This window comes from Drosophila innubila (genome assembly GCF_004354385.1).
Source record: "Drosophila innubila isolate TH190305 chromosome 3L unlocalized genomic scaffold, UK_Dinn_1.0 0_D_3L, whole genome shotgun sequence".
Classification (NCBI taxonomy): domain Eukaryota; kingdom Metazoa; phylum Arthropoda; class Insecta; order Diptera; family Drosophilidae; genus Drosophila; species Drosophila innubila.
In genome coordinates, this window is record NW_022995376.1 from 26,778,482 (window position 1) to 26,792,366 (window position 13,885).

At 32.4% G+C, this 13,885-nt stretch overlaps 2 protein-coding genes across 2 annotated transcripts; one reads left to right on the top strand and one right to left on the bottom strand.

The window, feature by feature from the left end:
• Positions 1 to 337: 337 nt before the first annotated feature.
• On the bottom strand, positions 338 to 10,335 carry LOC117789104 (structural maintenance of chromosomes protein 5). Its single transcript, XM_034628147.1, has 17 exons — positions 10,154 to 10,335; positions 9,154 to 9,526; positions 8,523 to 8,701; positions 8,217 to 8,463; positions 8,036 to 8,134; positions 7,688 to 7,975; positions 7,530 to 7,631; positions 5,439 to 5,647; positions 5,219 to 5,382; positions 4,972 to 5,098; positions 4,070 to 4,275; positions 3,791 to 4,008; positions 3,511 to 3,735; positions 3,214 to 3,438; positions 2,276 to 2,433; positions 537 to 654; positions 338 to 473 (listed from the first exon to the last, which is right to left on the bottom strand). The coding sequence occupies exons 1-17, from the start codon at positions 10,219 to 10,221 to the stop codon at positions 378 to 380; spliced, it is 3,102 nt and encodes a 1,033-aa protein (XP_034484038.1). The 5' UTR covers positions 10,222 to 10,335; the 3' UTR covers positions 338 to 377.
• A 1,887-nt stretch (positions 10,336 to 12,222) lies between these two features.
• Positions 12,223 to 13,014, top strand: LOC117789112 (growth arrest and DNA damage-inducible proteins-interacting protein 1). Its single transcript, XM_034628158.1, has one exon. The coding sequence runs from the start codon at positions 12,266 to 12,268 to the stop codon at positions 12,965 to 12,967; it is 702 nt and encodes a 233-aa protein (XP_034484049.1). The 5' UTR covers positions 12,223 to 12,265; the 3' UTR covers positions 12,968 to 13,014.
• Positions 13,015 to 13,885: the final 871 nt, after the last annotated feature.

A 13,885-nucleotide genomic window follows, 5' to 3' on the forward strand; every position in this document is an offset into this window, starting at 1 on the left:
ACTGAACTTTAGGCTTTCTTCTAGTTATTTTTTGGATTAATTTAAAATTTGGATGCTTATTTATTTTGGTTGTTGCGATTAAGGTTTTCAGCTTTAGTTGCAATTAAATTAAATGGAACCAAAGATGACAAGTTGCGAGTTTCTCACTTCATTTTATCATTATAACCATAATTAGCAATCTGGCATCATACCATGTAGCTTATTCAGGGGTTTTGATTTCTGTGACACTACTGAATATAGCAGGTCTATACGTCATGTAAACTTCACAATATTACTACGGGATCTTAAGTAAAATGCGATTGGTAAAAAAATGCAAATATAATAACTAGTCAAAATGTTTTTGTTTTACATAAAGTTAGGACTTAATCTTTAAATATTTAGCAAAGTGGGAATTTCGCATCAGATTTCATAGACCCAGAGTTATGTACCACCGAAACACACAAATGCTTATTGTAGTTCAAATCACGAAGCAACTGGGGGATATAGCAAGAAAGAATATAAAAAGAATTTTGAAAGCTATATTAAAAACTATTCACCTTAGGTGTCACAAATAGATATTGTGCAGAACCCTCTTTAGTAGCTTCCTTTAATAGCAGCTCAAAAATGTTGCGTTCGTTTGTAGCATCCATTCCTTGATTAATTTCATCAACGCATCTGAAATATATTACATTACAAAATCTGTTACTACCTTAAGAATTATATATTTTCTTGACCTTAATCATACAAATTGCAAACGATATATGTACATTAGGACGGGAAAATTTAATTCTCAAAATATTTCACCAGGAAACTATGAGTCAAAAATCAATCCATTTCAGTTTAAGGTATTTGAATAAAACTGTCTTATGCATTTTGACCAAATTTGGTTCAAATCGGTGCACTATATCTTATAGCTACCATAGAAACGCACTGTAAATCGCGAAATATTTGGCATAAGGTTGAGAAATGTAGATATCCAGTTGAAACTTGGCATACATATTTGATTTATTTAAGAAATATGGTGCGCAAAATATTTTAACAGAATTTTGAGTTCATTTGACCACTCCTACCCTGACCGCCCATATAAGACCACATTGCGCATACGTAATCTTCATGTAAAAAGGCAATTCCAATGGAAATTTAGATTTTTAATTATTTTTGTAAATGTAAAATAGTCAAAAATCTGAAAACATATAAATATTAAGTAAATTATGCTTAATGTTTAGGTGGTCTAAACTGCATAAATATTCGGATATTGTAGACCAAACGTTCAGCAGCGCACAGTGGTACAATCTCTCATTTTGCTGTACGAAAAGCATATTTTTTGTACCAATAAAGATATTTCAAAAATTTAAAAAGCATTCGATTAAAAATCTTCTTAAGCTTTAAGCTTTCTCTTTTATCACCATTTTATTGCGAGGTTGCATCAGTTTTTGCACTATAACTTTCGTAGACGCATGAAAGACCAGGGTAATCCAGTTAGAGAATTGTTTACGAAAGAGTCCTGTAGGGGGATAGTGGCCAAATGTGGCGAAATGTTTGTTTTCTTCCATTAAAGTTAAAAAATACACAAATTTTTTCGGCATTTTATTAGAAATGACAACTCAGCTTTAAAGTTAGCATTTTTTTTTTAAATTTTGTAAAAAAAAATTATAAAATTAAGTAACTATTTTTTTTGTTTATCCATTCTACATTCCCTGACCTTCAGTATCCAATATTACCAATAAGTTTTGCTCCAAAAGTGTGGTTGCATTAACAGCAAAAATAATTATCAATTATTCATAGATTAAGTATTTACTTTGATAATTTTATTCCAAAACTTTGTTTTATTTCCATGAAATTTTTGACTTTAGACCCATATGACCGTGAAAAAATATTCTTAGAATGCAGCGTAGGTTCCGTTATTAGTGGACGCTTTCCACCTTTTTTCCCACCCGAATAAATAGACCCGCCCTAATTTGTATAGTTTTAATGATGCAATACCATTAATTCACTATTTGAATTAGTATTTTATCCGAAACGATTAATGCCCTTTATGTCCCTATTTTGTTAAAACAAGTCAGTCAATAAGCAAAATTTCAGACCGTCGATTTCTATATTTAGCAAATTTTACAAATAGTTCACATTTAGCAGTAAATAACCATACTTCTGTTCTTAATCATAAATACATAGATACTCGGTTGGATGAAGCCCTTCGATTAATAACATAAATATTATGGGACCCTAGTAAGAACCAGGACTAAACTTATGATTTTAACCCAGTTGCTATCTGTGTTGATATCATTCGTTAAATTACCTGAATGGTACATTTGTAACGTGCTGCAAAGACAATGAATATATGGCAATGGCGACGGCACGTTCTCCACCGGATTGTATATACTTGTCAAGAGTTTGTAATTTGGCATCCTTTCTGTACTGAACCATTATTTGAATGCCATAAGAGTTAAAATCATGCTGAAAAAAATAATAAATTAGTAGTAAATTAAATAAAAAAATAAATGTTATAAAACAAAAATATGTGAACAGAATTGGTAATATGTACGTATTTTATCGAGGCATACCTAACTTAAATATTAAGTTGTTTTGTAATAGAGAGCAAAATAATATACAAACAGAAAGCAACAAATAATTTTTGGAAAATGTACCGAAATTGGTTCTTAGAAAATAATTTATTTCGGTTACGGTTTCAGTTCTCAAAATGAAACAGTGAATTTCGATAAACGGGTCCGGTACTGGTTGACGGCTAGAGCTAATTCTTGATCGAGTCATATCCAAATTTTTTTTCAACGGAACAACGTGAAACTTAATTTGTCACCAACTTCTGTCAAATGAGCAATAGTGCGAGGTTTGCCTGCACGTTTAATATCTTCAACGTTTTAACTTCGCTCAAAATATTTGACCATAGCAAGAAATGTTCCATATTGTAAATTCCCAAAATAAAACCAATAATAAATAAAAAAGTAAAAACACTTAAAATTAAAAATAGTTGCAAAATTTGCTGGTAATGTTAATGCCACTTGGCAATATGAACGCCTTTTTTATCTTATACGATCTGCTTTATGCACATATAAATGCTTTACGCAGATAGTGTTTCATAACCGTTATTTACCGGTTTTTAAAAGCCTTGGTCTTAAGTTAACAATTTTTAGACTTTGATTACTTAACATAAGAACTGTAGGAAAAGACAATTTTTATTGAAATAATTGATAAATTGGTGAATGCACATTTACTTACTATATCTTTTCTTGACAGGACCACTTCTCCTATATATGATATAGATTCCATAAAATCGCCGAACTTTGTGCTTATTGTTTCAATTAGGTTTGTTAGTCTTGGTTCCCAATTGTTAAATAAGCTTGATATCTCGGATTCAACGTTTTTCTCTTGCTTGGCTTTATGTTCGATCAATTTCTTCAACTCTTCAACCTGCTCTTGACGTTGATGAAAATCGGTGATTGCCTTGAATATTTATAAAAAAAAAATTAATATTTTATTCAAATTGTTGTGATAACTCTTCAGATTAATTATTACCTCTGAGTTCACATCTTTCATGCACTCCAATCTTGCTTGAAACTCGACTATGGCTTCACGTATTTGTTCCAAGTTCAACCTTGATAATTCGTCAAATTCAGATTTGAATGAAAAATCCGTATTGCCAGGAAGTTGGCCGTTACACAGACGTTGAACTTCTGAAGTTTTTGTTTGAATATCTTGTACTTGCAATTTCATAGATTTCTCCAATTTCTCGACAATGTCCTAATAATATTAATTATATAGAAATTTGGGGCTTACAGGATTTATTTATACTTACAGTAGAGTTTTTAAATTGTTCTTCACACTCAGCAAGAGTATTTATTTGAGACTCATGTTGCTGTTTATGGACATGCTCCTTTACTTGGTTTAACTTCTTATTTGTTAGCAATTTATCTGTAGACTCTAGAATTTTTATTAACTGACATTCAATGTCAAATATTTTCTTGAGATCTGACAGAACACGTTTTTGAAAAGTTTCTTGTAAGGTATTCAACGCTAAATAAATTATAAAAACTTGTAAAAATATTGGTTAAAATATGTTCTTTACTTTACTCACATGAGAACGACTTGTTAATGGTGTCTACTTTTTCAAGTAGCTTTCTTACTTCGCTCTCCAGATTTCCATAATGTGCCAGTTTTTGTTCAATTTTTCTTTTTTTCTCTCCTTCTTCCCGAAGGACTATTTGCAAACGATCAAATTCATTATCGACCTCAACTAAATTGTTTCTAATTTGATCCTTTTCATACACAGATTTGGCATGTCTATAAGGAAAAAGTACTTCAAATAAAAATTCAGTTTTATAAAAACCTGATATTATAAATAAAATAAAGAATCAATAGTCCGTTTTATTCACATCCAATTGTTTTATTTGTATAATGTTGCAAGGGTTGCTTTTTATGTATGTAACTGATCTGGCAATGAGACGGGTATTTAGGAAAATATACCTTTTATATTCACATCTATCGAATGGCACACAAACTGATATTGAATATATTTAAAATCGGCCTATAGAGAACAGCGACCACGGTTCAATTTATTGTACCAATATTTCACGGTGCTTAAGGCTGGAGTTTGGCGCATCAAAAAATTCAGTGAATTTTAAAATTTGAAGCAATTGTAACCAACATCTTTATTGCATTTCAACTACCGGCAACAATTGTTTGTACAATCTTTTAAAAAAAAAATAAATGAAAAAATAATAACTTCATGTTGAAATGTAATACTGGTAAGAAACATTATTTTAATTACTAACAAAAGGGACGGCATCAGAATCAAATTTCCACGTTTAAAACCATTTGCATTGCAAAATATAAATGCAAATATTAACAATCATATTTGCTGCCAAAATAGGGAAAAGTCTGCAACATTTTGTAAAAATCTTTGTCTATATTCAGTGGGCGTAGTGTATAAAACAAGTCTACCATAGAATGAGATTTATAAAGTAATTTCATACTTACCGATCTTTAAGTGATTTTAACTGTTTTGAGTCAAGACTAATGAGTTGAAACTTTCTTCGAATCGTGCTTTCGGTTAGTATGAAATCAGAACGATATCGAGATGTCGTCACTAAAAACTTTTTAGTGCCTAATAATAGAAAACAAAGCTCAGTGTGAGATTAAAAATAATTTTTATGAAAGTAAATCCTTAAATATTTTCCTGTTCTATCCCTTAAAACATATTACTTAAGTAAATACTATTACTTACCTCCAAAAAATAACCGAATTGATTTTGGAATGTTTGAAGTATAATTACCAACCTCATCTTTGCCAATAGGAATATTATGAATTTGGTAGGTTCCACAAAGTTTGTTTATTATTGGAATCGGCCCGGAGACCAGATCCACAAGATACGAACTGAATCCCATAGATCTATTCAATATAAAGATAGTTAAGAAATATATTACTAGCATTTTAATTATGCTTACGTGATTTCTGAAATTGGCACAACAGAAGTATACAAGCATCTGTCTGCTGGTGCACAATACAGAACATTAACAGATAGTCTTTGCTTCACACATAATTCGTTAATGAGTTCAGACATATCATTTTTGTCCTCGCATGCGAAAGCGTACAAGTCGCGCTGCCTGACAACGTTTTCTAAATACATAGCTCCTTCCTCACTTTTTATGCTCAGCTGCAAAAGAAATCACAATTAAATGAGTGTTATAATCAGGTGGGCCACAGAAATCGAAAACCAACCAAAAATCAACTTTAGGAGATTTTAGGTGACACTGACCCCAGTTCAAGATGATTTTTAAATCTCCATCATTTTGGCCGGATATTTATGGAATGGTCATTCAATCTCACAACTATCTGTATTAACACATTTAAATATTAAAAAGGTTTTAATTCATGATATTTAATTATACAAAATGTCTTTGTCATTTACTTGTAACGCACAAAACTGTCCCGAGCAAGCGAGATGTCACCTAGTCTTTGAATCAATTTAAAATTATTCGGAGTCTTGAATATGTTATTTTGATTGCGTATTATTATAGTAAATGAACATAAAAAAAAATATTAGTTTAAGTTGACAAAATTGCAGCTCTAAGCAGTGAAGAGATTAGTGTAAATTAAAAAGTTAATACAGCACTTATATATTTTATTAAGTGACAACTTTTGCAGTGTTTGTGGTATGTGTGAATGTCTTCAGTAAAAAGAAGAGCTGGGTTGTTTACACAAAGTGAGAAAGAGATGGCATGTCTTCTTAGTTTAAATTAAAAATCATCATAAATGTGTCCTTGTCGACACGGTAGTTATATAAAAATTTGTTCAAAATAAGAATAGCTATAATTTTTCTGTGTTTGTACATAATCAACATAAAAACGCATACGTGCTGTCAGCAGTCGCCAGTGGATCCGAGGCGCTTCGAAGAAGCCTGCGTTCGATCCTTTCCTTTCCAACTGTTCTTTCCGCAAGAAAACAATGGCCAGCAATCTTGCAAGCGTCATCTTTTTAATTTTTTTTATTCACTTAAGCACTTTACAAATGTAAGCAAACCAATTTGCCATTCACTAGCAATCAAATAAGAGACTAAGCAGCTCACATGATCGCAAGGTTTTCACACAACTTAGATTTTTCGGCGAGCAAAATAATTGAATATTTTTGTATTTAATTTACAAGCGATTAGTTACAAAAATATTGCTATTTTCCCACTTATCAAATATAATACGAACACTTTGGGATCGACTTTAAAAACAAAGACAAAAATAACAATACATTTAAGTGCATTTTTTTGGTGAACGGTAGCAACTCTTTGTTGCTGTTCTCGTTTTACGCGTTTACTCGGATTAAATACTCCGAAAAATTAAATCTCTCAAAATTCTGTGTCACCTACAGTTTGGTTTGAGAGATTTGGAAATCAGCTCGAGTCAAAATCTCCAGAGATTTCTGTGGCACCCCTGTATAATTTGTAATTTGACTTTAAACTTATGAACATAGAGTGGACAATTTTTATCTTCTGCTTTTGTAAACTAAATATGAATGAAATCTTACAAAAAATGTTTAATGCATAATTAGGGTGGCCACACTTGGCGTACTAGAAATGTACACAAAAATAAGAATAATTATTTTATTTTGCATTAAGCATCAATAAATGCCATCGGTTTATTTCTTATAGAATCTGGGCATACTCTATTATATCTGTTTGTGTTTCTATTGACCAACGCAATAAACCGACGGATGTAATACAACGGATTCTATTTCCATAGGTGAAAATTTTTGTGTGTCACACGACACCGTCGGTTTATTAGCAAGTGTCTTTACCTTAGAGCGTAATGTGCACCTTCTGATGGTGCTGTTAACTTAAGTAGAGCTATATTAGTTATAAAGTTTAATATGCGTTTTTACAGTTTTTAGTATGAGTTCGTTGTGAAAAAAAGATAGGGTAACCAGTTGATCTTATCAGCTAAGTCTCTCAGTTAAGATATTAAAAATATTGTGGTCATATGCATCCGATTTCCTTTCGTTATTGACTAAAGGTCTTACTTATTGATATCGGTTATATATATACTTACTTCAAATATCATGGGGTCATAAATATTACTCCTATATTTATGCTTATTTTCAGCCACCCAACTCATAGCTCTGACCAAGTTGGGATTTTGGTTTCGTAATTGCTGAAAATAAAATATAGCTTGAAATAATATTTATATTATTTATCTTTTTATCTTACTTCGATTTTTTGTGTTTTGACATTTTGCAATCTTTCAATCTTATGACAGAGAGCAGTGATTTCAGGAATTTTCTCATCGTTAAGCATTGTTTCAAGTTCTCTGCGCTTATTGTACTGACTCATCGTCGTCTCACGAGTCTTGTTTATTTTGTTCTTATGCCCGTCCAAATCCTTTAAAATATCTAACTTGTGCTTATTAAATTCATGCAACTCATGCTTTTTAGTTTCCACTAACTGCATTATTTGATTCACTTCATTTTTACTTTTAGTTGCCTGCTGCACATTTCTCTATAAAATACTCATGTGTGTTAATATACATTGCATGACAATTAATATGTAATAACCAACCTCCAAATCGCATTTACTCTCGTTAATATTATGTTTAATGTTTTCCAACTGCGACTCCAATCCTCTTTTAGTTGAATTAGTTTGGGTTATTAGCTGGACCTAAATAATAAGAAAGAGAGAATATATACGAATTGTATTAGCATTTCAATATACACGTTTATACTTTCAATACAATACTTACTTGCTCCAGAGTCTTATTTCTAAGATCAGAAGTTTTTTGTGAAATTTGTTGCTGTGCTCGCTTTTGCAACTCATACATTTTTTTATGAGTTTTGCAATTTACTTCAGCTTTATCCAACTGATCTTTAAAATGCGTGATCTTTGTTTTTCCCACAGTAACTTCAGTCCATAATTTACTCGCCCTATAGATGTTCAGCTTTTGTAATATTTCCTGACGTTCTTGATATTGATCCACTGTAACCTGAAGTCTATTAAATTAGTTCATAGATATATTTAAAACATTAAATTAAATAATCTGAATACTTACTGTTCCAGGCGTTTTTGTTCTTTCTGAAGGCTATTCTTTTCTTCTGTGCGGTCAGCATTAGCCCTTAGTAATTTTACTCGCATTTCTTTTAGATCGTTGAAGTTCTGTATTAACTCTTGGTCACACACAGAAGACATTGTATTGACTAACAGTTCTTGTGGATTCATTTTTGAAAAATCCTGAATTGTAAGAATATAAATTGTAGTTTAAAAAATCATTAAAAAATAAATCAATGTTTCTTACAGATGTTAAGAGGTTTCTAAATCCCTATATTTCCCTAATCCAATTATTCTGCAGCCATATTGAATAACTATAAATCAAATAACTATAAAATAGAGCATTGAAATTTAGCAATTTATTAAATATTTCATACAATTTAAAAGAAACTTCATCTTCGTTCAAGGGGGAAGACTTTAAAAATAAAAATCTAAGTTAAGACTTGGTTAGAGTTAATATTTAATTAATACTTGATTAGAGTGATAGTTGAAAATATGAGTTTAATTGCTTACTGTAACAATATGTTTACTCGTTGCCTAAAAACTCCTTGAATTTATCACAATAGAATTTCTAACGTAGAAATGTACCTTTCAAATTATTATAATGGAATGGAGAAATACTGAATTTATATTACCTGTACACGATCCTGTGGTAAAAACTGGCACAAATTACTGACTTGAATATTATAAGAAGCAATAATTTTCAGAAATTTTGTCTTGGACATATCCTTAGAATTCACAAAAAAGCGAGATTCTCCAGTGTTGTTTATTATGCGCTTAAAAGCTTCTTTGCAGTCATTTTCGCGTCCATAAATAGTAATTGTGATTGTAGCAGAGTTCTTATTGCTTTTGATGTAATCAGAAATGCTAGAGGAGCGATCCAACAGCTGTGGGTCGCCTCCCAAGCCCAATATGATTGCAGATACAATTGTCGACTTTCCGGTTCCATTTGGTCCCGTTAAGACATTTAGGTATTCTTTCGGGTAAAACGTAATTTCGTTATATGACCTGAAAAATAATGGTGGCAATTTTAATTCAAATATATCTAACATACATACAAAGATAAATCTGGTACTAAAGAAGTAAGCGCCCTGCGAAATCATAGCGTCTTTAGTTATAATTCGTCATCTGGATTTTGTTTTGCCACATAGATATGGCTGCTAATAAATTCAGCCCTATAGCTATAGATTTTCAACTATAAGCATACAGCATTTATTTATATAAATACATAAATTGTTGTTACCATAAAAGCAGATGTAATTCACACCTAAGTTGCGTTCGTCTAAGTGGGCTATGAAATATTGGATAGCTAGATTAAAATTTTTTATATGCGAAGGGCCTGCGTTAGCATTAAATGAAGCACCACTTCTGGAATCCACGATCGACGATTGAAGGTGCTCCAGATTACTGTGACCAAAGGCATAATCGCGTAACAATTTCAAATCGTACTTCATTGTTCATTACCAGACACCAAACACAGAGTGGTCGGTCATTTGTGTCCACGCACACTATCGACCTTCCATACCAAGATGTACCATACTGATGTAGCAACATCAACAACAACAGCAACGCATAAGCAAACATAAAAATCAAATAACTTACAGACGATAGAATATAGATAGAAAACGTACTTACACAAAATCTTTGCAATAGACTGAATGGATTCGTCCGACCATATGCGGTGGAGTTAATAATCTCGACATATTTATGCAACCTTTTTCGAGATACAAAAGGTATTAGTATCTTTTTATGACTGTTTAAATCCGCGGCTTATTTTCCTGTTTGAGCGAATTTAATTTACACAGTTTCGAAGAAATATAAATACATTGTCATATGGCGGCGATATTTTTAATATTTGGCACAGAGCCTACTATCGATAAAATGATCGACACATTGGTTATCGGGTTTCGAAGCTCGACGCGTTATGCTAGGTTCACACTGTTACCTAGTTTATAGAGCAGCTAAACCTAGTTGTTTATTACCATGTATATACAGTGCCTTAAGTTGCTTTTATTAAAAGCGAGTTGCCTTAAACCGCCTTTATGACCACTTTTTTAATGCGCTTTAACGTTAACAGTGATTTAACGAAGCTCGCTTTTTAAACCTGTCGCTAATTTTTTACGCCGCTTTAATTATACGTATAATCACTTACGCTTTAAAAATGTACTACAAAACCTACTATTTCTCGTATACATCTACTTTGAAAATTCAACGATATGCTAAATATTTAATTAATACACAATAATAACATAATAAAGTCGCACGTATAATCATGGTGAGAGTGAGAATTAACTGATTTTTTAATAAATTTCAAAGCGATGGTTAAAGAGATTTAACTTAAATCACCTTTAAAAACACTTTTTAAAGTGCTTTAGGTTAGGTACTCACCAAAGAAAAATATTGTTCGCTGGGTCTTAACTCCATATAAAGGAAACAGTGGCGCAACGTTTGAGTTTAGCTGGTGCGATACTCACCAAAGCTATCAAACAGAGCTGCCAAATATATCTCTGACGACTGTAAGAATATATGTCAGGCTACAATTCAATATTTATATATATAAAGATATATCATCTGTTTATTGCCTACGGAATAGAAAAAAAACTAACTTAAAATGGCGAGTGCTTAATTTAAAATAAAGAAAGGGCGTTATATTAAAAAAAAATTAAGGTATGTACTTACATCTAAAAAATTCCGTGCGCTAAGCCAAACTCCATATAAAAAAACAGTGGCAGAACGCAAGATAAATTATCTTTCTTCAGTTCCGCTGATGCGGTACTCACAAATGGCATGAAAAAGGGTTGCCAGATAAGGTGTGGCGTTCTTCAACACTTAAGGCAACAGCAGATATTTCTCTGTCGACTGACCATTTATATGTGGTGTTCAATATAAGGACAGCCATTAGAGAAATGTCAGCTGTTTGTGGTGCACACAAGAGATAATACATTGAATTAAAAATGGGTTAATTTAAAGTGAATAGAAGACGCTTGGACTTATTTAAATCAGACGATAAGATAAAGTTGATCAAAGAAGTGGAGAAGTACACCATTATATATGACTTGGATGAAAAAAGCATTATGCAATTTTTATTGATTGAAAACTATTCTCTTATTTATCTTTCAAGTTTGGCGCATTTTAAATGTAAGCAAACCACAGCTGACGCCCCAATGTGACTACTCAAAATTTGGTTACTTTTTGGCGTTGCGTTGGTCACACTAGTTTGCGACGTTAGGCGTCCAAATATTTACCTTTTTTTTGATCCTCACAACCTTTAGTGAGTACCTACCCTAAAAAAAAAATCGGTTAATTTCCACATACACACTTCATGTCATCTAAAACTCTGCGATGTGCCATCATATATTAAATTAATTCACAATAGTAAATGTATAATGTAGTCGCTATAAACCTCGTAAATTAAGTGACACTGTGATGTTTTGAGAGTTTTCACATATACTGGAAAATGGCTGCTAAACTCAATATTCAGATTCATAATGTTCCCAATGTAGCACCTGTTGACATGTGTTAATCTCCGCTGAATTCACAAATTTAAAATCCAATCAAAGGGTCGTTGCAAAAAATGATTCAGATTCTTTAATGTAACAAAACTAATCTAAATCTGTTTAGTAACACCCTTAATATTCAGCTTCGGCTTCAACTTATCGATAGGTATTAATGTACACAAAAGCAGAAAATTATTGAATAGAAATTAGTCGTGCTATCGATATGTGTAATTGTTGAACAAAGTATTAAATGAAAATGAATTTCCGTAAATTAAATGTTACAACAGGAATTTCCATCAGATGCTTAAAGTATTCCACTGGATCTACAAAGACAGAAATACCGGCATCATTTGTCAATGAGAATGTAGAATACGAGCCAGTGCGGGACAAATCTGGTTTGCGGCAACAACATAAGAATGTGCTTTTCGAAAGCACTCCATATCACGAGCCGCACTCCTGGATACATTTGACAGAGAAGTATCAACGAAGCATGTATGGCAAGTTTGGCGCAAGTAGTAAAGTAAATCCGCAAATTTGCTTTGGTGTAAAATCGGATTATACCAATACACATAAGTTGCAATCCATTACGCAACCCGATACACTTCAGCAAATGTTGGAGAAGGTACGAGTCACAAAGTCTGCTAAGCTGGAAGCAATTACTGAACGTGAAGATGCCATCGCTAAGAAGCTCGATAAGCTGGAGCAGTGGAAGGCAGACCTCAACGCAAAGATTGCCAAGAGAGAAGCGGATGCGACAGCCGCAATTCAGCGTAAGGAACGATTAATAGAGGAAGTTCGCAGGCATTTTGGATTTAAGGTGGATACACGGGATGAACGCTTTACTGAAATGCTTGAGCAGAAGGAGAGGGAAGACAAGCGAAAACAAAAGGAGGCTAAGCGAAAAATCAAAGAGGAAAAAATGATGGCAAAATTAGTTAAACAATCAACATAGTCTCATTGTTAAATTTCGAAATGAACAAAATATATTGTACACATGTCCATTACCGAAATTTAGTTGTTGTGTCTTGTCATGTTGTATTTCGCCGGACCGTACAATATGTACACTTTTGTGCTATTAATTTAACCTGATGTTATTTACGAAACTATTTTTTGTAGGCCTTCCCGGTTCACTCTGCTGTTGAAAAAAGATTTTGTCCTCTTTTATACTGATCATCTCTGATCATCATCAAGTTTCTTTGAAACTCTTCAATATCTCTAAATGTGATGATTTTTTGATATTGATACTGATATTTGAACTGCTCGAGTGCATTTAGAATAACATGTTCTTTGTTGGCCATAAAATCTGCACATAAAATCGCTATTGAACAACTCATTAAGGTCTCACATTTTTCTTTGGCCGTTTCGCTCCAAAACTCTTATGCTGTACTAAAAAGCTTGCCGAACGCCAAACATTTTTTTTAATTATTCATGTACTAAATATAACTTCGCTCGACACAAAATTAGGTATCCGAATTTTTCGGGCATGGAAAGATTTTCGTCACTAGATTTTATTATGCTTCTGTCATGAATAATTTGAAAAAGGGTTATTAATATGCTTACTCCAAAACTTAAAAATAAATTCACAATTACATCAAAGTCGAATACACTGTGTTCAGGCATTTAGAAGCCGTTCGGTACGCCGAAGATTTGATGCATTTAGTTTTACCTGATTATTTCAATGACAGCTAAATAATATAGTTAACCGATTAGAATAAAGTTTGGTTGGAATGTATAGACCAACTTAAACGCATATTCTATCAGATTGATTGAGATCCCTCAAAAGATTTTTCTTACTCAGACTTGGTTTTGACTGATTGTTCCTGTGGCAGTTGTATGATATTGTGGACCGACTTGGATCAAATTTGGTCAG